The sequence below is a fragment of the Rhipicephalus microplus genome, chromosome 6, assembly GCF_043290135.1.
Source record: "Rhipicephalus microplus isolate Deutch F79 chromosome 6, USDA_Rmic, whole genome shotgun sequence".
Lineage (NCBI taxonomy): Eukaryota > Metazoa > Arthropoda > Arachnida > Ixodida > Ixodidae > Rhipicephalus > Rhipicephalus microplus.
In genome coordinates, this window is record NC_134705.1 from 97,180,628 (window position 1) to 97,207,447 (window position 26,820).

General features: G+C 46.2%; 2 protein-coding genes and 1 long non-coding RNA gene across 6 annotated transcripts in view; 2 read left to right on the plus strand and 1 right to left on the minus strand.

Annotated features, from left to right (window-relative positions):
* Window positions 1-15,757, minus strand: part of LOC119167457 (protein-cysteine N-palmitoyltransferase HHAT-like protein) — a 41,328-nt gene extending 25,571 nt beyond the window's left edge. The window contains exons 1-8 of one of the 3 annotated variants that reach the window (XM_075866245.1): window positions 15,281-15,757; window positions 14,957-15,066; window positions 14,739-14,806; window positions 14,530-14,640; window positions 12,724-12,918; window positions 11,317-11,529; window positions 3,423-3,481; window positions 103-309 (exon numbers count right to left, since the gene is read on the minus strand). In XM_075866245.1, the coding sequence (XP_075722360.1) occupies window positions 103-309; window positions 3,423-3,481; window positions 11,317-11,529; window positions 12,724-12,918; window positions 14,530-14,640; window positions 14,739-14,806; window positions 14,957-15,066; window positions 15,281-15,354 (1,037 nt within the window). In that variant the 5' untranslated portion in view covers window positions 15,355-15,757. Of the gene's footprint in view, window positions 1-102; window positions 310-3,422; window positions 3,539-11,316; window positions 11,530-12,723; window positions 12,919-14,529; window positions 14,641-14,738; window positions 14,807-14,956; window positions 15,067-15,280 lie in introns of all 3 variants that reach the window. The other 2 variants (XM_037418930.2, XM_075866246.1) reach the window with 2 other exon arrangements.
* Window positions 15,758-19,286: 3,529 nt separating this feature from the next.
* LOC142765381 (uncharacterized) overlaps window positions 19,287-26,820 on the plus strand; it is a 112,491-nt gene continuing 104,957 nt past the window's right edge. The window contains exons 1-2 of one of the 2 annotated variants that reach the window (XR_012884218.1): window positions 19,287-19,412; window positions 19,519-19,622. This is a non-coding gene — a long non-coding RNA (uncharacterized LOC142765381). Of the gene's footprint in view, window positions 19,413-19,518; window positions 19,623-19,933; window positions 20,170-20,261; window positions 20,324-26,820 lie in introns of those variants that run through there. The other variant, XR_012884219.1, reaches the window with a different exon arrangement.
* On the plus strand, window positions 24,608-25,729 carry LOC119168522 (ubiquitin-conjugating enzyme E2 Z). The gene has a single exon (XM_037419923.1). It carries the CDS (start codon window positions 24,608-24,610, stop codon window positions 25,727-25,729), a length of 1,122 nt encoding a protein of 373 aa, XP_037275820.1.

Genomic DNA, 26,820 nt, shown 5'->3' on the forward strand with positions numbered 1-26,820 from the left:
ACAGTGTCATGAGGAGTTTGTAGCGATTCAACAGCACTTAACAGCAACACTGGGGCCCTTTCGTTTCCTCAGAAAGTCGGGCAATACTATGCTGCAACACACCTCCAGAGGTAGGAGCATAGGTGAATGCGGCTAACGCATTTTGGTGGTGGAGGGAGCAACATGCCCTCAAGGCCCGCCACCGCCGACCCTAGCCCATAGAGTATTCGGTACTTGAGGAAGAAGAGCACCGTGAGGCAGATCCCAAGCCCCAAGAGGCTGGGGTCATCCATCTCGGTCACAAAGTCGGGGTAGTACGCCAGGGCTGAGCTGCGTGGCACCACACAAGAAAAAAGCACAACATACACCACCTGAGCCTTAGGTCGGCAAAATAAAGTGGAACTCACTGAGACTCAAGAAATATATACTACGTATTGCGCTTTTGGACTCACTCGGACCTGAACTCGCGAAAGTATTTCAGAGCCGGGCTCACTGCAACTCTCACTTACAAAAATTTCATTCACTCAGACTCACTTGGACTCAAACTCACCTGAATAATTCTCACATGAACTCACTTGGACTCGCGGTTTTAATTGAAGTCTGAGTGAGTCGACCTATGCTAAAGACAGAGCACGAAGAGTTATACGTACACACATCACAAGCAGCTTTGGTATTAAGGCTTTAGATCTCTCATCAATTGACATAATTGACCATCAGTGGTGGTAGCGGTAGTGTGAGCATAAGCGATTCGAAAAATCATCATCACCTGATAACATCACCGCATAACATCATGGCATCACAGATTGCAAAAATCTGCGACATCATCATGATGCCACATAGGGCAATGTCATCACGAGACACCACTGTCCTGTCAAAAGCCAACGGATTGTGGAGGCAGTAAAAAAAGCAGGGTGAGGTGTAATTCTCGTGTTGTTGCTCTGTTTTCAAGATGAAGACCAACCAACTTGCTCAAATATTTGTTCTCATAAAGAGGTACAGAAAGCAAAAGCTGGAAGAGCGGCCTTTCAGAGCCTTTTTTAAGCACTCTTTGGGCAACTGCTACAAGCACACTATCAGCACTACGCGATAAATACTAATAATATTTGTGTAGTAGGCAGGCATTCAACATGTCATCCGTTGTGATTTTTAGGAGAAGCGTACTGCCCGCTACACACTTTCACAAAATTTTGCGCAATTTTTTTGTGCTGGGGCTGATGAAGATAAAGAATTATGCCTGAAGCTTTTGTAATGGGTTGGAGCATTCGATGACCCACTTGTTACACAATTTGCATTGTTAGATGCCTGGTTATTCTTTTGCTGTTCTACGAGCCTTTATTACTCATACTAACATGATTCCTTTCGCGACACCAAGCCTGCCTAAGGCCAGTTTGCAACGGAGTTCCAAGCACCGGCGTGGCTCTGTGCTAGAATGCTGGGCTGGCACACAGGGGACCCAGGTTCGAATCCTACCGTGTCTTTTGTGATTTTATTTAGTCATTTTTTTTAAATTTCGTGCGATAGTAATCACGGACACCGAAAGTGGCGGCGGACAACTACAACGCACGCGACCCTTATTGTGATCTTATAACAGCTTTCGCTGTAAAAAGAAGGAGGCGGCTTTCACCTCCCAGTCATCTAAAGTGAATGCATAAAGCATCCGGCGACTTTTTCAAGAAGACCGACAACCGATTTTTATGGTGCCTGTTATTATTAGTGAAATGAAAAGCTTACCAAACAGAGTGTCTAATCTCGAAATGGTATCGTGAAAAAAACTAGGAATTTACAATCTAAATTTTTCTATCTGCGGCAGCTGTGAAATCGTACAAGCAACACAAACACTCATACCTCAATATATAAAGCACGGATAATATATATAAGCATGGATAAACGAAATCTCGGTTATAATGAAGTAAATGAAATATAGTCTTGTAATGGATACAGGCCTAGCACTGTATATTACAAGATAGCACTGTATCTATTGCAAGCACTGTATCTATGCAGCCTTTATAATGAATCCTTTGATATAACCAACTTTTTTTCTTGTATGATGCTACTTTGTTATAATGACCTTTGAGTGTACTGCAAATGGTGGGAGGCAAAAATGAGAGCAATTAGTGTTAGTGCGCTGGGGTTCGCTGCGCGCATGTGCACTACGAGTGCATACAATGCAGCTCGATATGTTCCACTAGTTGCCACGAAGGCAGCGCCACTCCTCTGCATCAGCCTCTATTACCTTGTAAGCAGCCTAGAATAGAGCAGGAATGGATAACAATAGTACAGGCACTATAATTTTGAGCACTGATTACAGCATGCATAAGAGCATCAGACTGTGTACATGCAACAAAACGACTACATAGGGTGCATAATGCAGCATCAAGGCTTTTCGGCTGACATGCTCGTTTTTTGTGATCTTTAAACAGAATTTAACAACAATCATGCTCGCATCACAATCTGAGAGCCTCGATCTGGCAGCCTTGATGTCTTGACGCAGTAAGAGAGAGATTATTGGTCAGCTGCCATCTCGTATTAAGATCATATTTTACACGATGTCAAACAGGCAAAAAAGAGTGTTCCGTACTCGCTGTAATCGCTACAAGTGGCACCGACTGATTCTCCCACGTTTAAATGCACTTATATGCCCTATAAAATGGACAGAGGAACGACCGCCACCTCTCGCTCGAAAACCGTCTCGCTCGGTGGTAGAGCATCGGATGCATTGTTCGAAGGTTGCAGGTTCGGTCCCTTCCAGCAGCAAGTGATCTTTTCGTCCACTTTCTTCAGATTTACGTTACAATTACTTCTAATAACATCTCCCATACTTTCCTTGGCATTATTGTCTGTTAGTTCTCAATAATATTGCAATGAAGATGCGCGAGCGTACGGGGTGCGGAAGAAGAAGAGTAGTGGAGCAGCGCTTGAACTGTGTGGTTGGGTGAACCGGACTAGGCCTGTCTAAGAAGTACGCTGCTCTTTCCCAACGCCATTTCACCTCATCTGTAAATAAAAACTATCACTCGTGACAATATTGTGTTTAACAAAAAAAAAAACGAGCCTTTAAATTCACACTTTCTTTCAACAAACATGCTTGAATAGATCACTATAAACTCGCGTTTTCTTTTTTTCACTTCCACCAGGATCCAATGACAGATTTTGGCCACTTGTAGGTCCCTTTAACCACTTGCTGAATGCTCCATGAAGCAGGTATTTTGCACATTCCAGCACAATTTTTAGCAGTACATTCAAGATGTGGCGAGAAAGAGTAGCATAGCTGGCAAGTTCTGAACCGCTGTACCAAGTTCGTGGGCTGATAGGCATGATTAAAAAATAGAAATTCCAGATTCTTGAATACATCCAATGCTATGTTGCTTGCAAGTTCATTATAATGAGATTTACCCACAAGATATATCAAACTCTTATAGTGCGCTTGCTGTGTGTGTACTCACCTGTAAAAATAGTGCAGAAGGAATTCAAGAAGAAAGTAGTAGAGCGTACACAGCCCAACCTGCGCAGCAGGATACATTATATCTTGCACTGACCAGGCTATCTTCTTTTTCGTGACCTAGGAAAAGACAACAAACTACTTCTAGTTAAACCATTCATGTATTAAGGCGGCTGCAAGAAACTGAAGCCGGGCTATCCTCTGTTTCATGCATCAAGTGTAACACTGCACAAGCTATGCGAGAAGTTCCGTCAGTGAAATGTGTAAGTGCGGGCATTCACAATCAGATTTCGCCTTTGTAAACATGGTCTCTGCAATCGGCTCTAGTCTTGCAATAAGATCAGTCGTTTGACCCGGTGCCAAGTCTACCAGCTAGCTGGAAACACTGTTGGTTGTTGTCAATCGAGATGTGGACGGGCAAGCAGATAGTGACATGTCCTGTGCTTAGGCACATGAAAGTGATCGATCACTAATATTAGCAACACTATTTTGGAAACGAGGCTTTGTGCGTTTTATGCCCAGCCAGTGTTGCTTCTAGTTTTGCAATTTCCTTCATCTTAAAACTGAACTTACCTTGAAATTTGTTAGGATCATTACAGTTTCAAGTTCACTATACCTTTACTAAAAGTACACATTAACCAAATACCCATAATGGCAAGAATGTATCTTTTTTATCGATGTTGTACAGGCGTTCATTATATAGAAAAGCTACATTAGTATTCTGTGCAAGTTGCAGTATTCACATGATACAAGGGTGCAACAGCAGCGCTAATACACTCACACCTCACTATAATAAAGTTAAACGTAAACATTTTGACAGCAATCTGTCTGGCTGGGTAGAAAAGTTTAGAAAATTGAAATTGCTCCAGCCACAGTTCAAAAAGAGAGCCCGACGTTTCGGGACCGACTCGGTCCCTTCCTCAGGGGGTGACTGTCTTGGTCATGGAAGTGTCGTCGCGTCGTGTTCTCTCACCACGGCTCCGGCTTTCCCTTTCCACCACGTTTCGGAGACCGTGAACGTACACCGAAGGCATTGTTCCCAGCGAGCGGTTCACGTTGGCAGGCGTATGCTGAATGTGCCAAGACTCGAGCAAGAGCCTCTTTCCCAAATTCCGTTCTGTTTCAATAACAGAAGCGCCGTCTAAGTCAATTTTATGGTCGTGCTTCTCGCAGTGCTCTGCCAGAGCGCTACGTTGCACTTCCATCTTCCTGACGTCGTTCTTGTGTTGGCGCATTCTTTCCGGGAAACACTTGCTCTCGCCTATGTAGCAGGCTGGACACCCAGAACACGACACTTTGTAGACAACGCCCGGGTGTAGCTCCCTCTGAGGTCGGTCTTTCGGCCGCGGTAGCAAGCGAGCGAGCGTCGAAACAGGTTTATGGATTACTGTGACCCCGGCTTTTCCTAGGACTCTTGAGAGCTGTTCACTTATGCCCGGCACATATGGAATGGCGACGCGGTTGTTTGGCGACTTCGTTTCTCTCGTGTGCGGTGGTGTGGCCAGGGCGGAAAGGGGGTCGGGCGGTGTGTCGCTTGCAGGTGTCTTTCCGCGGTGCGGTGGTTGTCGTCTCGACAAACGGCGTGACGCCCGGCGGATGAACGCTTCTGTGTAGCCATTCCTTCGTAGCTCGGCGACAATCCTCTTTTCTTCTTTCTTCCTCTCACCTTCCGACGTGCAGATTACTCGTGCACGAGAGAGGAGTGCCGAAACCACTGAAGCTTTGTGGGCAGTTGGATGACAGGACGAAAAATGCAAATACCTGCCGGTGTGAGTTGGCTTTCTATACACCGAAAAGGTCATGCGCTCGCGCTGTCGTCTGACTAAAACATCGAGAAACGGAAGCGCCCCGTCTCGCTCTCGTTCCACCGTGAACTGTATCGCTTGGTCGATGGAGTTTAGATGTTCGAGGAAGCTGTCTACTGCTGCCTTCTTTATTATGCAAAAACAGTCATCCACGTACCTCACAAATACTTTCGGCCTGTCAATAAAGGAGCCCAGTGCCGTCTCTTCTATGTGTTCCATTGTGAGGTTCGCAGCCGTAACTGAGATCGCCGCTCCCATCGCGGGCCCGCTGGCTTGTCTGTAGAAGCTCCCGTTGACGCTGAAATACGTCCCCTTGAGGCAGTATTCCAGTAGGCGACACAGTTCGTCGACGCCCAGGCAGGTTCTTTCATCCAAGAGCTCGTCTTGGTTCAACGCTGCTCGTGCGCTAGATACCGCTAGTGCTACGGGCACACTGGTGAACAGGGATACGACGTCGAACGAGACGAAGCACTCATCGCTGCTCACGGTCACATCTCTCATGCGCTCCACGAAGTGGCTGGCGTCGCGTATGTGGGTTGGTGTTTGCCCCACGAGCGGCGCGAGAGTCCGGTGGAGATACTTGGACAGCGCCCGGAGTGGAGATGTTGTAAAATCCACGATAGGACGGAGCGGAACTGTGGGCTTGTGGGTCTTGGGAAGCCCGTAAAATCCTGGTGCAGAGCCGTTCCGGCAGATGAGCTGGAGGTATGTGTTTCTCGCCTTCGGGTGCGCTTTAAAGATATCCGCCAGGAGCTTGTTCATTTCCCTTTGGACACTTGGTGTGGGGTCATTCGTCAGCTCCTCGTAGGCCGGACTGTCCAGCAGGTCTCGCACTTTGTCGTTGTATGCCTCCCTGTCGAGCAGGACCACTGCGTTCCCTTTGTCGGCCGGGAGGATGACAACCTTATCATCATTTTGGAGCGCATGGATCGCCTTACACTCCTCTCTCGACAGGTTGTGCTCACGGCGCTTTCCTATTTTTGATAGTACGCCGATAGCCTTGAGACGCACGTTCTCCCGAATGCCGCTGTCGAGTCGCCTTATGCCTTCCTCCGTAGCCGCGATGATCTTCGGCAGTGACGGACGTGTCGTGGTCGTGTTGAAGTTGTGTCCCTTTGCCAGCACGCTGTGCTCTGTCGGGGAGAGTTGTTTGGAGGACAGATTGACGACGAAATTCTCGTTGTCAGGACTGTAGTGGTGTTTTTCGCCTTGAAGCGTCGCAAGCTTACTTTTGTGGGTCGCTTGTTGTTTCTGCGCTGTTGTTGCAGCCACATTTCGTGCGAACTCCTCCAGTGACGGAAAGGTGTCGGGCAGTCGATGTTGAAGTTGCCGTCGTAGAAAGAACAGGTCTAATTCCTTCTATTTGATGACGCTGTGGCACTCATGGATTCGGGCGTTTAGTAGCCGCCGTTCAGCTTGTGCGATGATCTTGTTGCCCTCCGCCGTGTGCACCAGGCGCTTGAGCTGAAGGCTTCGTGGTATCACGTTCCTCTCCCGACAGGTCCTTGTGAAGTCGAGATGGTTGCGGTAGGTCGTGACGCCGCGTGCTACGTTCACGTACCGCTTTGCGAGGAGCGCTGCTTCCTGACCGAAGTCACTGCGTAATGACTTAAACGTAAACATTTTGACAGCAATCTGTCTGGCTGGGTAGAAAAGTTTAGAAAATTGAAATTGCTCCAGCCACAGTTCAAAAAGAGAGCCCGACGTTTCTTTTTGAACTGTGGCTGGAGCAATTTCAATTTTCTAAACTATAATAAAGTTGCATCTTACACAAAAATAAGTTCGTTATATCCGAAAACTCGTTATAAGGGTATGTTCATAGCACTGTATCTATTGCAAGAGTACTTCTCATTACTTCATTATAACCGATATTTCGAGGTTTGAGTTTAGTGCCAATTTGCCTGGCTAGCACCAAATATCCACAGTTGCAATAAATTAGATGAGAAATGGAGGCAGCCTCGGCCAGCTGTGGTTAGAGCATTATCATCTGATCCAATCCAAAAGCGCAGACCTTAACCTCATCGCGAAAGAAAAGAAAAAATGACAGCAGTTATAAAATATCCTGGCCTTATTTAATTGCACACAGAGCACTTTTTAAGCCACTTTCGCTGCATCACACCAGTGCCTTGCGGCAAAATGTACTAATATATAGAAGGGGCTATCAGTACTAGCTGTCACGGGACACTACACAGTTTTGTTTCTTAATTACTCATGCGTGCACACTTCGAGTAATTATGGTTTATCACGTATAAAAAATTACTTGCAATCATTCAGAGCTGTGAATAACTTTTGCACAGTCCTGAGAAACACACAAAAACAAACATGAATAACTTTTCTTTTTGGCACCCCACTGCATCCTGCTTTATGAATCTTTGAGGTCGCAAGGCTGGCACATCCGTAATAGCATTTGCAGCGCCTGTAAAGTCATTTGAATGGCTCTGCGAATGCTAAAGTCGAATTCCGCGTTGTTTACACTGTGGGGTGGTTCAATACATGAAGTTTGCTAAAATTAACTACAGGGCACTCTGGTCCTTCAGGGACCACGTGAATGATGGGTAGTGCACGAATTTGCCTAGTCTTCAAACTTGCGGGCCTCGAACACACATGTGGCTTCGTTTATTGCTGTGTTTTGGTGTTGTATCGAATGAAAGAAAGGACTGTAATAAACTTCGTGACCCGATTTGAAATGGTGAACCTAAAAGGTGAAAGTAGTGAAATGTCTCCGCTGAATATTTGCCGCCTGTCGTTTCGTGACGAAGTAACTCCAAGCCACGCGAAGCCAATTGTAGCTAAAAGTACCGAAATTAGACAAATCCGTGCACTACCCATCATTCCCATGCTCGTTGAAGTGGCGTGTGTTGCAGCTCTCATAGACAGTAGTGCCAGAGTTTGCTCTAGTGTATTTATAGATATTATGTTTCAATACAGTGCTTTTGTTGGAACTGCAGTGCTCACGTGCACAGTGCACGCTGAATTGATTGTATATCCTCTTTAGTCCCTGGTACCCCATTTGGGGCCATTTGTTCAAGGACACATAACTAATTTTGAAGGAAATGTTTTTGTTTTTTATCTTTAACTTGAATTTCACACATAGAGAGCATCGCTTTGTGTAAACTCAATGAGATGGCACTCCATGTCATGCATCTGTGAGGCATGATGACCTCGACAGTAGTGTTGCCCAGCAAATGTCTACTACTTCGTCCTCGCGGTGAGTAATTAGGTTTTTCTTGAGGTTCAAATATTGTTTTTTTTTCACATGTGCTACAGCACTACTGAAAAGTCACCAATAAAGTTGTAATCAATTTTTATGTATAATCTGTGCCGTAAATTGTGGTCTGCTACTCGAGTGCCAGCCATCCGCAAGTCAAGTGCCAGCCGCAGTGTCCAACAGACAACGTAAAGGAGAAGGAAGCAACGAAGAAAATGAAAGTAAAAAAAGGCCGACAGAGGCAAAAGATCACCCTGTTATGCCCTGACAATGCAAGATATGTCATGCCAGAACACCAAAAAAAAGCTCAAGGATTCCGAATCCAGGAGTTTCCCACAACGAGAAGGGGTGGGTGGGGGGGTGTTGACATGCAGAATTATTTTTTGCCATTTTTGGCACCAAAACAAAAGAAAAGATACATCACGCTAAAAAAAAATGCCAGGCCTGCGCAGAAGGTGCAGCATAGTTACAGTGAAAGCTAGAAGAGCGGCCTTTCAGTGCCTTATCTAAATACTCACTGGGTAACTGCTGCAAGCACACTTGTTGGATGCTCACTACGGCATTAATAATAAAGATTTTAGGGTAGTAGGCCAGCATTCGCTATGCTATTTTTCGTCATTCTTCTGAGCAGCATGGTATCCGCTAAACTCTTGCGAGAACTTTTGTGCCAATTGTTCATGCAGTGGCTAACAACGATGAGGAATTATGCCTGAAGAGGGTATGCGCCACAGTTAATAGCTGAACAAACACAAGCTTTAGTATTGGGTTGAAACATTGGAAGACTCACTCGCGATGCTATTCGCATTGTGTGATGATTGCTTGTTATTTTGCTGTTTTAAAACGCTTTATAAGTCACATTAACGCGACTGATTTCTCGGCATCAAGCCTACCTGAGGCAACTTTACCAACAAGTCCCAAGCTCCGGCGTGGCTCAGTGGTAGAGTACTGGGCTGGCACCCAGCGTATCCGGGTTCGAGCCCCACTGTGTCATTGGTACTAGGTTTTTTTTCTAATTTTGCACGATGTGGTTACAAATACTGGCAGCAGCGGGAGACAACTACGGCGCTGTGCAAGACCGGAGTTGTGATCTCATAACAGCTTCGCTGTAAAAAGAGGGGGGCAGTAGGATCCCAATTGGAAATGCCAAAATCAACATTGCGGTCTTATGATGGCTTGGAACGGCTGAACACACAAGGTAAGTTTCCCACTAAGGTGAGTCTCTGAAAGGGGGAGCACAAATACTCCTAAAGTTTAGCATCATGAAAACAACTAGCAAAATCTATTTCTGTCAAAACGACTCGCATATGTCTTCCTGGAACACATGTGAATGGATGGTACCGGTGCAGCTGGCTGCTTCGAAAGCGCGGGTCAAAGCTTTGGCTTTGCACGCTACTACAGTTTTTGGACACAGGATCGCAAAATGCTTGTAGTCTTTTTTTTTTACATCCTTACTGTCTTTAATCTACCGCTGCAATAGCCACGTGCTCTCAGAGCTTGTAGATCACTATTGCGTTGCCGCGTTTTTGTGCGCGTTGGTTGCTGTAGTTTCGTTTTCAATCTGCGTGCGTTGGCTGCACACCTGCCTTGAAAACTAAGTCATTTTATGCTATCTATCATCGCATCTGCCGCAGTATTGTCCACAAGCTTGCAGAAAGAAGCGTTGCTTTGACTGGTCGAGAGTTGGACGCGCGCACATTTTCGAAGTTCTGTCAGTAACGTCATCGCCATACATGATCGTGTCAAGAACGACCGCCGTTTCATCCACAGCGGTTATGGCAACAGCCACACGCACTGTAGAAGACAAAGCGTGCGCTGGTCGCATGCATGCTTCTGAAGCTTCAAGCACACTGCTCTTGATCGGCATGCATTCGGCGGTTTCGGTACTAAGTTAATATTACACGCCGCAATTAGAAAAAGCGTTTGGAGCATTCAAATTTCTACTGAATGGACACAGTGAAATTGGGCTTAGGAATTTCGCGAATCCATATCTGCCACGGTTTCGCATGACTGAAACCAAATACTGTACAATGAGATGAACGCCTGCTAAATTCCTTGATAATAAAATGCGGTGGGTTCAGAAAAAGCCTGGAGCGAACTGACCTGCATTTTTCTCAATACGGCACGATCACGCACAGTAATTTCTATTTCTGGGAGACTTTCATGACAACCGTACAAATGGAAGACACGGTAAACATCCGGGAGTCTCCCGGATAATCCGGGAGACTTGGCAAGTTAACAGAACACCTTCCTGAACATCGAAAGATTAGATGAAGTAAAATATGCAGAAAAGCTGAGCGTGGGAGATAAACCTCAAGTGACTTCCTCAAAACGTGGCTTTTTTTTTGCCTCTAGAACACAAAACTCCTTTGTGAACTTCCATACCTGCTGAAGCTTAGAGGCCTTCTTTGGGGACTGGATAATTTCGCAAGATGTCTTCGTAGTTGATTTGAAATAAATTTCTTTCTCATTTTCTTGTTTACTGAAGACCAAAATAAAGAATTATGAAAATAAATTGACTTTAAAGTTTTTTTTTCCTGGGGCTAAGGAGGACGTACTGTATTTTTTTTTAAAACAACGACTTTTTCTTTACTGCTACAAACTTAGAATTTTGTGATACAAATAAGTTATTTCTTTCCTCTGTAACTTGTTCCAAAAGTAACATTTCCCTGCTTCAAAAATCGCTCCAAATCCTAGCTCAGCTGTTGTGCCCCTGCACATGTGATTTACCTGCGTTCTTTTGTCCAAACCGGCCTCGTAATATGTACACTCATAATAGTAAACGGAGCCATTAAAGCAAAGACAAGCAGCATGCTAAGTACCAACTACTGAAGTACATTTCGGTGACTCCAATATCTGAACAGCACCTAACAACTGCTGCGGCGTACCTGCGCGAGAAAGTCCGAGTAATTCTGCAGAGGTCCCGTAAACAGAGCTGGCAAGTAGAAAACATACGCCAGTGTTGTGCCAATATCAGGACTGCCCTTGTCGACAGGTCTTGCAGTCGAGTCCACGGCAAAGCTCAGGCATCGGGCTGCCGTCCACGAAAGTCCGACTTGGGTGAGGAATGTCTCCACACTGCCGTGGTAAAGATAAATAGGCTGCAAGGAAAGATGAGAAAAAGCATCTCCTGTGCCTCTTTTGCGATTGAGAAAGTGCCAACAGCAAGGTGCTTGCTGATACCTTTCATCTTTACATGAAATGCTATACATTTCAATCTCACTTCTTTGGTCGCTTCAGAAGGTGCAAAACTTTTAAATCTAAGAACGAGACAGAGCAATACGAGTAATTTATCGTGTAACATTATTTTAATGGGCAAGCAAATGCCTCCCTGTGCTGTTACAGCATGCAAAGTACAGGAAATATCAGGTATACTCTGCAAGCAACTTAAGCATCAAAGCAAGCAAGTACAAGAACTATCTTTCCTAATGTTCATTGTTGCCAAGTACTAACGTATTATGTACAAGGAGACGTAGTAGTTACTACAATTTTTAAAAACGTGTGAGGGGCCTCTTAGGGAGCAGATACAAAAACACGCAATTTTGAATTTTCAGTACCAATGTTTCTAGATATCAGTATCAAGTGGAAACAGTCAACTGATGCGGCCGTACAAGGTAACGTGACAAGGTAACACCAGGGCCCTCACTACTTTTATACTAGTCATGAAATCCTTGCATAATACTATGGAATAGCTTCATATCACTGTGTTGGGTATATATAAGGTAATGCTATAGCATACACGACAGATTCTACAATAAACACCATGGGTGTTAGAAAGTGGACGCTCACAGCATCCACTCGTCCACAAAACAAGGACAACGGCTGCTACTGTTGGGAGGATAATTTTAGCGAAGTGTCGGTGCAGTTTGTTGATGTGGGCACCTCGTATTTACGTCACCTCAATTTGTCTCGACATGTGTTGACCTGATGTTCTTCAATTCACCCTAGCAGCGATGCACAACACTTGCTGCATGCCAGGCTGCAGTTTCGGGTATAAGAAATCTGCTTATCCTAATGACCAAATGATGCTGGACTGCGAGACGGGTGGGACAGAGCCATCGCACAACAAGAGACTGGTGGATTTTTATCCGGAAAGATGGGCGTCCACGCGTGCAGGAGATATTTTGATGCCGCAGACATTATGGGAACGTCAACCCCGAACTGAGCTTTGCTGTGACAATAAATAAACAAAGAAATATACAGCATCGGGTGTACAAACTGACTAATGTTTTAAAATTTGTATACCAATGTAATACATACAGCGAATCTAATGGAACTGAAGGCGAACAACATACCTTCAGGAATGTAAGCACAGGAAACGCTGAATGGATGATGACGGCAAGACCGAGAAGGTAGCACAGTGATGTACTCCTGTACATTGCAGAAACGTAGAAGGCAGCATACAGAGAATAGAAGGACGCAGTTGTCACCCACCCAACGTTGCAGAGCAGGAAAAAAGTGCTGTACACCACGTAAAAGCTGGGAAGCCACTGTATTTGGGAGCAACAAGCAAACCAAGACACAAATTATACATATAAAGCACAGGTGTTGAAATATATTGAAAAAAAAGCTTAAGTAAAGTGATCCTTTATTGTACAGTGCTCAAGGATTGAAACGTGATAACTCAGAGCTAAGTATTAGCACGTACTTGTGTTCCCAGCATCCTGAGTACGTGTGACATAAGCATAATTTTGGCTCGGACGCTTGCATTGAAGACAACATGGCCTATAATGCTCAGACTCATAGCGACATGACATGGTCCTGTCAAAACATGGTATAACAGTCAGTTTAAGCGCACGAATAAACAGAAAGGAAGTGAGGACAAGCACTTTCTCGCAACTAAACGATTCGTGCGCTTGAACTGAGAGTTATACCATGCATATCCAACTAACCCAACTTTCGATTCTGTTGCCTGTCAAAACAGTTTTGCGTGCGAGTCACTGCAGTAAGTCTTTTGATCACAAGTTTCAATTTGTGAGCAATGCACGCGTACGAAACAGGAGTGATTTCTGGAGGGGTGACTGATTTTTACCATACACAAGCATTTGAAGCCAACAAATCAACGTAATTAACATATGTTGAAAAAAATAGATGACAATGTTTAGTTTTTGATGAAATTGGGGTAATTAGAATGTAAATAAAAATGAAATTGTGCAAAAAAAATTACCAGCCGAATCCCCGTCCATGCCATCATAGGGATTTTGAAAATCAATGATTTATTTTGTAGTGTGTATGGGTGAAAGCCTGTTCTTGGCGTTTTCTTGTTAAACGTACATGGTTACAATAATGTAGACTTTCTTATTCCATTTGTGGTCGTCACTGCAATCGAACCCAATTATGAAAAAAAAACATTACTTGAATTTAAATTTTAATGCGTATTGCACTAAACCCATGTTCTCGCGCTAACCTTATGCTGATGGGGCATGGCAGTTCACATAAGAAATGAAGACGACAAAGAGGAAGCAACAAACATAAGCACAAATGCTCGCATTCAATCTTTTATTTTATTCTTAATATTTATTTATACTTATCTCTTAGTGAATGTTTAAATAATATTAATTTCATAATTTTCTTCAAAATTTGGCCAATCCACCAATGTGGGTATGAGACACAGTTTTTAGGGCCTACTGTGCTCTACTATTCAACCTGTTCAAAATGGTTCTCTACAAGTCTGTTGGCTGATCGCTCTTTCTGGCAATCAACCGACTTGTAGACCTTCAGACAAACTTGTTGACTTTAAACTGAAACCAAACATGTTAACGCAACAACCATGTCAATGAGGAGGCTGCTTAAAGTGGCTGCTGGAAGAGAAACACAATCCCAGGTGAGGAAATCTCTTTTTTTTTAGCTAATTAAGGAAGTCAAGAAGGAAGCATGTGTGCTGCCACCTTGCAATTCCTCACAGAGAGCGTTTTCCTCACTAAAATAAGTTTTTCCCGTGCGATATAAACAAATAGGACAAAACAAAACAAGTACTCGCTGTCCACTTTAAGCTGCAAAACTATACATCATGCTTCTAATGGTTACGCTAATAGTGCCTCATGTTGGAAATGCACATTGTTATCATTAATTAATAACATGCACGTGAAAATTCTGTTTACTTTGTGAAGTTTGGCGAAAAGGCAGTGGCTGATGAGTGGCTGCACCAAAATCCACGGCCAAAACCTGCGGATGGCAGTGCTGTAGCGATACCATTCCTCGTCAGCGGTGTCCTGAAAGTCCAATTAGAGCGAAAATAAAGCTATAAGTGAATGACAATAATTAGCGCAATAAGAATTCTCGAGACAAATTAAACAAGCATATCTGGTACCTTGTCCCGAGAGATACCGTAAGAACCGTCGACAAACTCATCCGGTACAACTTCGGGCAATGTGTAATCTAAGAGAAATCAGGAAAGACACGCAGCATCGATTTACTAAATCGAATGGCGCACGCTCGCATATGGATGGAAGAAATTCAAGAACGAAATGAGTCAAGCGTAAGGCCACGAATCGTAACACCAATCGTAGCCGTAGTCGAGAAACTCACTTGTTTTGCACGTCACGAAGCATCCGAGAACGTAAACCAATCCGGACGTCCAGATCACCCAATGAAACACTCTCGCCAAACTTTCCCATTTCTTCAAGATGGTTAGGAACCTGGAAAGAAGTGCAATGTAGTGGGACGCGCAAACAACACCTTAGGGCAGTCATCTATGATAACGGGAGACGCGGGAAACATTCAGACGTACAAACACATGCGTCGGCGCCCGTGAAAATAATTGTAGCAAGCAAATGCGGGCGGAAACATCACTAGCGAGCGTTAAATGTCACTTAAATCACTGGCACGTTTGATGTGAGATTGAGGGCTTACCCATTTTGAACGACTGCGGCCGTTTGCGCCTTCGGCTCTGCCACAGCGTTGTGAGATTCGCTCATCACAAACATATCACCACGGCTTTAACAATTCAAGCGAGCACGCCGGTAGATTTAGCTAGGCCTCGCCTTATTTGCATCGGCACCGGTGTTTCAACGTGTCTGATGGTAGATAGGGTCACCTCGTCTTGCTCGAAATGCGAAATGCGGCGAGAAATTGCGCAGGAGACAAACTGCACGCATGTCGCGTAGAGCGATCGGGCCCTTCAGCGATGCTCCGAAGTAACAATAGCAGCTCGGCAGCTAGCATCGGCGCCAACGACAAGCTTTACTCCCGTATTTGCGCCGCACAAAACGCTCCCGCGAGACTGAGCAGCGCTAAATACGCGTGTTGACAGCTACGAAAGCCAGACGGCTGCGGCGTTACGCCCGACACTGCCTCAATTGTTGCTGTAGCATTACGCGAAACATCAGACTGCAGAAATGTGAGCTGGAGCACGCTTGAGCAGACGCCTAGCGACAACACAAGACCACCTAGGGTCGTTTAGAAAAAATACTTCTTGTAGTTCATAAAAATTCAAATAATATAAAATTCGTAAACTATTAGGTAACAATTGACCGTAAAATTTAAAAATTTTTATACTAAATTACGTACAGTATGATAAAAAATTTCTATTTACAAGGTTGAAGTTAACACGCAAAAAGGCGCGTAATTTGAACTTGCCTGAATAACGATGTGTCAACCTACGTCTTAAAAGTTTATAAGTTTATTACCGATTGGCGGAGCAACACAGGTATATCCCGCTAGTGCAGTGGCCAAACGGGTTGCTCACCAGGCAGCTCCCACTGAAACCATTTGTTCTAGAAAAGTGTGATACCTTGACAAAATTTTCCTTACGTAACGCGCTGTTCAGCAGTGATCTGCCACTTATAAGCTTGGCTATAAGTTATAAGCTTGGCTATAAGTTATAAGCTTGGCTATAAGTTATAAGCTTGGCTATAAGTTATAAGCTTGGCTATAAGTTATAAGCTTGGCTATAAGCTATAAGTATATAGCATCGGTTCTCCGTAGACAGTGTTGCTGGTAAACGTAACTGCCACTTTCGCACTTTGTGCTTTTGCAATGGTACGCTGCCGCTTTAAAGGTAAACATCTTTGACGGAAATCTGCTTGGCTGGCTAAAATTAAAATAAAATAGGTCTCTAGCAACGTTTAATCCTTAGTTTTTAATTAAAAAAACAGGCCCTACGTTTTGAGACCCGTTTGGTCTCTTCTTATAGGGTGGCCAGTTGGCTAAAAAACCTAGCGTTAACTTAGCGTGCGTGCGTGCGTGCGTGTGTGTGTGTGTGTGTGTGTGTGTTATTGATGTCTTTCCTCATTCGTATTATACATAGCAGTCAGAAGCTTAAGTCAAGTAATCTTCCATTTGCAGGTAAAACGCCCTCAGGCTCTTACCACATGGCCCTTGTACCCAGGCGAAGACGGCTGAACCATTAGTGACGATTTTCGCCGGCACCATCAGAATGTATGGCCACGAACATCCCACGGCAGCGAATGAAATTTAGCCGGCTTTGCGTTTTCACGCGTTTCGCACTTCATTTTTAGCGATTACTGCACCCAAGTACTGCCATCAAATGGAGGGTGCTGCAAAAAAAAAAAAAAAAAAAAAAAACTTGCTCAACCTAATATCACGCAATGGCATACACTGCCAATGGCATGGCCGAACGTAGTCACCCGAAGCAGTGCCTTCCCGGCATGCTGTGTGGGCATGGTGCACTAGCAGGGGTACCGCAGCGCGGGATTGCTATTTGGCAGGGGCGGTAGCCAGGGAATGGCTCACCGGGCACGCCCCCCCCCCCCCCCTCGAAATTTTTTCGCCATAGCATAGACAACAAAAAAATTGGCATTTTAAGGGAGTGCCCTTTCCGAAATCAAAATGGTGCCCCCCCCCCCCCCACCCCCCACATCCGAAAAACATTTCTGGCTACGCGCCTTCTATCGGGTGAACAGACGCTTTAATTTAGCGCGCTCCGAGTCCGAACTATCGAATGCATGAACGTGCGCAGCGTTCCCCTTCAGGGGGGTAGGGGGTGAAGATATAGTCACTGTATATGCTCTATACGCTACCGAAAGGTAGCATATACAGTATCTCTAGGCGAAGGTTCATTGCAGCGCCCCCGAACTATTATGCCAATGTATTAAACTGATCTCGCCCTCCCCCACCCCCTCGAGTCACAGTACTGCCCTTCCTTCTTATGTCTATGCATGGGTAGGGCTTTGCGCTCCTTCTTAGGTGATTAAGGGGGGCGCCCCCCCCCCCCCCTTCCTGCCCCCCTCGTGCGCACGCATATAGGCTCGAATGCACTTTTGTGCGACGCTTCCGCTGACTGCTTTGAAGGGCACTAAAGTGTTACATGGTGAATGTTACGTTGCTTCCGCTGTAGGAAAGAGTATACGCGCTTCATCAAAGCAGAGAGCCGGAGTTGGGTCAATCTTCCGGAAGCCGTATCGGGCGCGAGCACTCGTGCACCGTCCCAGGGTTGGAGCACGTTGGTAGAGCGCGTTCTGTAATGACGCACTGGAAATCGCTTTATAACCGTTAAGTTTAGAAGAGCTCAGTGCGCGGGATAGAGCGTGCTCTAGTTATACTTAACCGACACCACCTGCCGTGACTGGGCGAACGCTTGATACGCACTTTCCCTTGTTCCGTCATCGCGCTTGTTATCCGATATGAAACAGCTGTCGTCGTCTCACGATGCCATAGCTATAGATATAATCAAATTAATTATTCACGATAGCTCCACCCACAAAAAAGCCGCTAATCACCCACTATACTGGTGCCTTTTGCTATTTAGAAGTTTCCGAGTGCCGCCGATGCTGCAAGTACTCCCCCGCCATGACGTCACAGAAACGAGCAAGCGTAACTAAATGGCGCATTATCTCGGGTCCCTTTGACTTGGAAAGCATGTGTCTGCCTGCCCCGCCGCGGTGGTCTAGTGGCTGACGTACTCGACTGCTTACCCGCAGGTCGCGGGATCGAATCCCGGCTTCGGCGGCTGCATTTCCGATGGAGGCGGAAATGTTGTATATATGGGCCCGTGATGTGCTCAGGTTTGGGTGCACGTTAAAGAACCCCAGGTGGTCGAAAATTTCCGGAGCCCTCCACTATGGCGTCTCTCATAATCATATGGTGGTTTTGGGACGTTAAACCCCACACATCAATCAATCATGTGTCTGCCTTTGAATCATTTCTTTTAAGTTGTGACTTACAGCACCTTGCGAGAGATGTAAATTAGCATATACTTATCGCAATAGCGATCCCGCTTGGAGGGGATACCTTTTAAAATTTTCTGTTTGGTTGCGTACAGATCCTGGGAGAACGGAAAAAGAGAGTCAGGCTAATTCTTGCTTGTTCGACACCGTTCGCTAAATGTCAATTGCGGAGTCATAACGATGAAACTTAGTTAACGAATGAATCTACTACCAGGCCCCGCCGCGGTGGTCTAGTGGTAAGGTACTCGGCTACTGATCCGCAGGTCGCGGGTTCGAATCCCGGCTGCGGCGGCTGCATTTCCGATGGAGGCGGAAATGTTGTAGGCCCGTGTGCTCAGATTTGGGTGCACGTTATAAAACCCCAGGTGGTCTAAATTTCCGGAGCCCTCCACTACGGCGTCTCTCATAATCATATGGTGGTTTGGGGACGTTAAACCCTACATATCAATCAATCTACTACCAGCTACATTTTATTATCAACCCTCGCCCTCCCCCATCTGCGCATGCACCTGTGGCCAACGTCTAATCATTCATTGCATCGTTGCGATAGTAAACACACACTGAAATTCGGTGAGTGTGATACAAGCACCAAGAAAGGCGTCTGATATTAAAAGCAGATACTGAGTACATTAGTTCTAATGGGAGTATACGGGAGTCAGCTTTGTTGATCATGGCAAACAAGGGGTGAATCGCGATAACGGGGCACGTAGAAAAAAAAAAACGTCTTCAGGCGCAGGAGTGCGTGCAGCTGAATGTAACGTATGAAAGAAGGGCCGCTGGCAGCGCGTCCCGTCACATTGCGTCGATCGAGTGCACGTGCGGATACATCTCTGGCAGCTGTTTCAAGCCTTTCTCAAGTAAGTGCCCTTCGCCGTGTGTATGAAGCCACCGCAGTTTAGTTGTTTCATTTAAGTTGTGCTTGCGTGCTGTCGACTTCTATTATGCGTTATCCCAATTCCACAGGTCAATCCCATGGTGTTAAGTGTGGTGAAGCCTAAACAATGAAGGGATCGTCGAACTACCCCGTGTTTCAACGAGGAAGCTTCTAGCTTCGGCAACTCTTTGAGGTGATACCACACACTTGTGCCGTGGCACAGCCTTTAACTTTCTTTAGTTGCAGAATTGGTTTATTGTAAACCTAATCGGACATAAGGGCGTAATTGTTGCATTCCGTTTGGTACGACGTGCCGCGGCCACATCATGTCGTTTCCATGACGGAAGCGGGGAGGACTGGTTGGGATGTTGAGACGGAGCTAACACTGAAGAGATAGCGAGCGTTGGGCAGGCAACAGCTAACAGAGGTCTTTTGCCGCTTGCGACAAGGATATCGGCCCGTTCTGCATGTCATTTCATCACGACTTTTTCGCTCCGAAGCGCGCCCGGGCGTGAAATGTCGTAAATGCATTCGGAATGTCAGTTCTTGCATGTCGGCGCTTAAGAATGGACGTTGCCTTTGGTCCGTATCGCGGCTAGTGCGCTGCGGCTATATAGAGTATGTGTCCCATTTTGTGTTCTTCCTTCCGTATCTCGCTCGTTTCGTGCCATGCCGTGTTTTCGTCGCTGGACGTGATGACAATCTGGGACGAGCCCACGTCTTGGAGAGGGATAATCATGGTGAGTACATGCTTTCCTCTCCCTTTCATCCGTGATCAGGTGGCACCTTTATATTTTTAGGTCCAAATCACGTGCCTTGACCTCTGTTGCAGTGTTTCGGCACCAGGTCTCGCATGGGGGACATTCAGTGCCTGTGACCTCTCCACTGCTTTAGGTACGTCAAGAAATTAGCAAATTCAATCTTGCATTTCATTCATTGCGCCTAAGTGAATCGAGTTCTTCCAGACCGTCATACAAATTCGTGGTTGCGATCGAGTCAGTACCGCAACGCTTCTTCATCGTTTCAGTCTTAGCGATGGATTTTCGTCCTGCCGGTCAGCCGTGTCGCAGAGAGAATACATTCGGCGTCCGATGAAATCTGCACTCTTGCCTCGCGAGTACGGAGTGTCCCAAGTCTCAAGAAACCTGTCCACATTGTCGGCGCCGCAAGATTCTCGAGGCGCGCGCAGCCGCTGGCTCGCGGCTTCTTCTCGCCGACAGATGGAGAGAGGTGGCACGGGTGATTTGATGCCCACGTGAGGAGTGGGCTCCAGCGTAGTGAGCGGTGGAAAGGGTGAAGCGAGAGAGAGCTCACATGCGGTGAGCACCCGGCAGGTGAGGGAGAGAGACGCCAAGTAACACTGCTGGGAGGGCGTGAGCTAGTTGGCACCACTCGAACTCCTGCGGCGAGGGGAACTCCTGCGGCAAGGTGCGGACGGTGGGACAGCGTTACACAGGCTAGACAAAGAGCTGCTTCGCATCTAAAAACCAGTCATCACACGATGTTAACTGCACAACGAATGTGTGTTTTATTGCTTCACACCCTCTGCAAAGTGCTCAGTCGTTTTTTTTTTTCGTTAGCCAGATGCAGCATCAATAAGGTGCACATAGTTACAAGTGTCTAGCAGGTACCTCGCTTATTCGAGAAAAGACGAATAATGGCATAGTGAGTTGTTGCACCCTAGTTTTTACTGATATTACGTTTCGTATCGTTGTCGAGACCTTGCGAAATGCTAAAATTTTTAAGCACAGTTGGCCTTGCCTTAACGCCTTCGCTCAAATCTTGCATTGGGCTGTACCGTTATTGTCGGTGACATTCTGGGACGAAACTTCTTATGCCATGGGTCGTGCGACCGCGATGTAAGTAGTAGTTGTTGCAGTAGCAGTCGTTACAGTAGTAATAGGTAGTCGCCTCTCGTTTAGTCCTTGGAATGTTCGCTAGATGGTGGTGCTTCTATATGATGAATATATGATGAAAAGATGCGAGATGGCGGTACTTGGAGTGTTCACTAGATCGACGGACGGACAGGTGCACAGATGGTCGGACAGCTGGACGCACGGATGGATGTGCGGGCGCGTGGACGAACGGACGGACGGATGTATGGACGGAGAGATGACGTCCGCTTCGCCCCACTGATAATCATTCAGTCCGTGGATATGCTGTGAAATTTTCTTTCACCGCAGATCTATCAACATTTATGTTATCTTTAGTCTTTGTGTTTGTTTTGTGTTCCCAAAGGTGCTGAGCCCCGTTGCTTGCACACGCGAAGCTGCTCTTACTTAGCGACTACCTCCTGCACGACCTGCTTTATCTGTGCTCCCTATCTTACTATACCATTAATCATGACTGAATGCCGATCTTTTGTTACCAAACTAGCTGCCACGAAGGTTCGTGCAAAAGGGCTGAGTAAAGTGGATGAACTGATTTTAAGACACCCGCAGACTGGTACTTCACTCTGTCCTGTAACTGTGAAACACTGATTCGAATACGGATTGGCGTTGCCCACGATGTGGGGAGACCTGTGACGTCTTCTGCATGGTGTGGACATGTGCGGAAAATCCCCAGCTGCCCCCTTCTTCTACCCCTTTCCGAGAGGCATGGGAGACGGCTCTCCCCAAATGCTTCTCACTGGGGTCTCAACGGACTCTGGTGGGATGGGCGTGAGTTGGGGCCTCGTCATGCAGTGCCCCTGATTAGGGATGCTGACCATGCAGCGGGGTCATGTTATGGCCCCCAAATCTTCTCTCTCTTTTTTTTATAGAATATCTGTCTACATCTCGCTTTCTCTTTCTCAGTCCTAATTCTCAGCTTGAACTCCTTGCACGCCATAAGCAGCAAAGAATGAAGCGGGGATGAATAGTAATATACATAGTCTAATTTTGAGCTTAAGTCATGTTGCACACAAACTAATCGAGTTTGGTCTCCCAAACAGAACGACATCATAGAGACTCGTCTCTTTAAACAGAAACGAGGAAGCTTTAAACGCCAATAATGCCTTCTTTACTTATTTATGATTGGATGTGGTTTATTTTTTATTCTCCGTTGTCTGGCAGATGATGAACGCGAAAACGCTTTCTGTAACTTCACTTAGTTGTAAGGACAAGCAACTGGCTTGAGTGCATGATCCCGAAACTCTATAAGAAAATATGGAAAAGTCGTACGATGGCATTCAAAACGCAGATTATTAAGATAAATAATTATCGGAGTGCCTAAGTGTAAAACACCGAGAATCAATAAAAGCTAGAAAAAAAAGAAAAAGCCGAGAGTTCCAATTACCCAGAAGACTGAAACACCGAAACATTACCTAGCAATCTGACATTTTGATGTTTTGATTCTGCGGGGCCTAAAACTTGCGAATTTTTCGTGTCTTAAGCTTCTTCATTACAATAATTGGTCCTTTAGATTTTCGCCATTTCGAACACCACCCTTCTCACGAGCAAGTTAAAAAAAAGGGGGGAGGGCAGCAAACAGCAAACACGACATGCTTCCATAGAAGTAACAATGTCTCGACGGCCATGAAATGCGTGAGAGGTATGTCTGAGTCATCTGTGTCGCTTGGTTGACGCCACTCATTTTTCGAAAAATTATCATGCATAGTTTGGTAGCATTGTCGATTAGAGTGTGCCGCAGATGCGGCCACGAAGACACACTAGAGCATATTATTTGCTCCTGCCCTGCCAAGGCTGCCGAGTGCCGCATGATGGCGAGCAACTATGAGCGGCTCGGTCTCCCTGCGACAACTGCAGAGGACTTCCTTTTTCCCGCACGCGCGAAGATATCGGCTGTGCTATAGCGTTCCTCGAGTTTGCAGTTCCTGCAGACCTCTCCACCCTGTAGCCGAACGCTTTGCCTTCGTGCTCCTGCCTGCGATCACAATAGACACTATCTTGCCATACATCTCGCTTCTTTCTAACTTCTTTTCTTCTTATCATCCCTACTCCAAAGGCGCTGAGCCGGGCCCCTGTGATGGGATCGATGCAGAAAATAGCGTCCTTTTTCTATCTTCCTCTTTGTACAAACCAATCTCTAGATCTTTCTCTCGATTAGAGTATTTTTTAACTTTTATTTTCTAGGAGATGCTGAGTCAGCGATGACTAAGCGCCCACCTGCAGTGCAGGATTTCCTGGGTTGGATTCCCACTGTGTACGCATGTCGACAGGTTTTTTTCTACTGGGGATATAGGTGGCGTGACAGTGATGCTCGGTGGTGTGAGTACACGTCTCGAAAACCTAGCGCCTTGCGAAAATACATACGGACTACCATTGGCTGCCTTTAAATTCAAAATACCTATGGCACTGTACACAACAGGAGTACGAGTTGCCTACAATGCCGTAACGACACCCATTCGATTCTTCTTAGCTGTTTTTTCTTTGCACCAGGGGCGTGCGATCGTTCAGCAAGTTACGAGGAAAAAAAGACTGCTATCCACTTTACTCACCTTTGTGAGAATCGGTTTTGCTGCTTTCAGAGTCATTGCACGCCAACACCACGACCTGTCCTAGTAGCCAGGCAACCAGCCTGGTAACTATAAAAAGAAAACTAGGAGTTTCGCATGTGGATAGACGACACGTCATTGCCGACGAGAGCACTCGGTAAACACAAAGTACCAAAATTTTGAGCATTTAAGGCTCCCCCTTTACGGACGAGAGAGTCACCGCCCTGTCGGCACAAGGACCATGTTTACGATAACGCACCCATACTTGTCCGACAAGTTTACTGACACATGAGCGATACACACTAACGTAGTTCTTTGTGTTTATGTGTCATTGATTTTGTCCCCGCTTCGATGCGCTGCATTTATGGATGCTACGAATCACCAACAAACCCACCGTGCATATTTAGTTACCTAGACCCTGCCTTTCGGCTTTTCCCCAGTGATTTCAGAAAAAGACAGATTTCTCTAAATAAAGGGAGGAGGGGGTGAGGGATTCAGGAGGAACCCATTCTTGACAAGAAAATGCTCCGCCCACAGTCATCCCCCTGACTATCTCCCCCTCCGCACTGCTTTCACCCTTACGAGTTGCAGATACAAATGTATCTCCTTGCCATCTGATCTCGAACCTGTGTCACGGTAGCTACCATCGTTATCTCTCAAGAAGGTGATTTCTAGTTCACGTCTTGCTCGCGCTGTCACAGGCCCAGCACTTCGAGAACCGTTTAACTGTCGCTGACGTCGAGATGAAGCTTCCGCCTGAACCTCTGGACGTCCCCAACGCCGACTCGTTGAACGACGAGGCCGAGTACTCGCTCGCCGCAGAGTTTGAGTCGGACACCACGTGGGGCAGCAGCAGCATTGACGAGGCGAGCACCGACACCGCAAGTGAGCTCTCGGATGACGATCCTGGGGCCTCACTTTTTCTTGACACGTCCTATGACAGCGACGAGATGGACTGCGAGAACTCCGTTAGCAGTGTCGAGTCCTTGGATGGCGCGGTCGAGGACCCACTCGTGCCAGAGTGTCCACTGCCGTCGGGCGCCCCATCTTGCAGCGGCGAGAACGTCGATAATCGTTTTGTGTTGCCTCCGGAGGAATGGAACCCGTTCAACTTCGAGCACGAAGTAACGTCGCATCAGTGCCTGGTGCGCTGCAGACACGATGTTATGAACCTCATCACCGATCCACCGCCGGGAGTGTACATCGCGCCCCAGGAGAACGACATCACGAGGATTCACGCACTGGTGATGGGCCCAATGAACACGCCGTATGAAGGTGGCTTCTTCCATTTCTTTATACAGTGCCCGCCCGACTTCCCCATCAAACCACCTCGCGTGCGCCTCTTGAACACCGACGGTGGTCGCCTGAACTTTCATCCGAACCTGTACGAGAGCGGCCAAGTATGCCTCAACATTCTCGGCACCTCGGACTGGAGTGGAGTGCCGGTGGAGTGGTGCCCTGCTATGACCCTCGCCAGCGTGCTAGTATCTATACAGTCGCTGATGAGCGAGAAACCGTCCTGGAGCGTGGAGGAGGACGACAGCGAGCGGTCCTGCCTGTTGGTGCAACACGAGACAATCCGGGTAGCCGTCTGTGACGCCATCGAAGCTTGTATCAACGGAACGTCTTTCTTACCGTCATGCCTACGAGAAATAGCGCTACTAATCTTCCTAGACAACATCGACAAATATCTTGCGGTGATGGGGTCTAATCTGAGTCTTACAGGTAGGGCAATGTGGTACCCCTCGGGCTATCCAGCCAGGACGCGGGCGCTGTACCAGTACGGAGCTTTGGTCACTAGACTCTGGAGGCTGGAAACAGAAGTCCAGGATTTGCTGAAGGCCAGGGACACGGTACAACAATGAGTGACTTTTGTACCTTTCCGCAGCGGAGGCCCGATTGTAAGTGCACAAAGGTTACTGCATCATGTTTCTGTTGTCTGCACTACAAAGTAAGAATGGACAATCGCAGCTTCCTCGTTAGAGTCGAAAGCTTCGAAAAAATATTCAAGATTTTAGTCAACTACAAAATTGATAAGAAAACTTGTGTACGCTGGTCATTATACTCAAACAAAGGCGCTTACGACCAATCTTTGTTCCGATTGGCTGCATGCTGCCTGCTGATTCCCTTTTCCGATTTAGCACGAGTGTACTAAAAAAAAAACATCGGAGAAAATACTGGGATATATGGCATCGTTCTCCTGTTTGTTTTGTCACGTGCTTGCAGATGAGTTCTGTCGGTTGCAGAAAATATGGTATTTTCGTTTGTCATGGTTATAACTTATACACCTTGCACCAATAAATGACCACGTAGAAGTTGCGAAGGGTTACATGTATGGATTCTTTTCAACTGACTGCTCATTCGAAAGTAACCTGTCTCATAAATGGTCACACAAGAAGAGCGACATCATCCCCCCCTCACCCCTACTAAGCGTTTTTGTATGGTCTCGTCAACAAACTGCAGGGGAAAGGTGAAGGGAATCTTTAGTACAATCAGTTGTACTTCTCACGAATAACTTTATTTATCAGTAGTACCAGCCCTCATACAGTGTCATCAGTGGGAGAACATTACAATTACCTACATTAGATCTAGAAGGTGTGCATGAGTTCGCGTTATATGCGCTTCACAATGATTACGGATAATATTTTAAATGCTGTTCGGGGCAAATAAAGTTAACTGACATTTTTCAAAACTTGTAGGATGAACCCGAAGTCGCCTACGTTGCCCTGAAAAAAATTCAATTGAACGCTATAGCGAATACGCCTTCACAAGATTTTCAAAGTTGATGACATCTTTTATAACAACAAAAGGAGATAGTTTGTTGCGTTTTCCTATCGGAACAGGGGAGACGTAATATGGATGTGCATCAGCATATGTTCCGTACGGGCCCCGCCACGGTTGTCTAGTGGATAAGGTAGTCGGCTGCTGACCCGCAGATTGCGGGATCGAATACCGG

Excerpts from the sequence above, each read along its gene's own strand:
- LOC119168522 (XM_037419923.1), top strand. The coding sequence starts at position 24,608 with ATGAAGCTTCCGCCTGAACCTCTGGACGTCCCCAACGCCGACTCGTTG.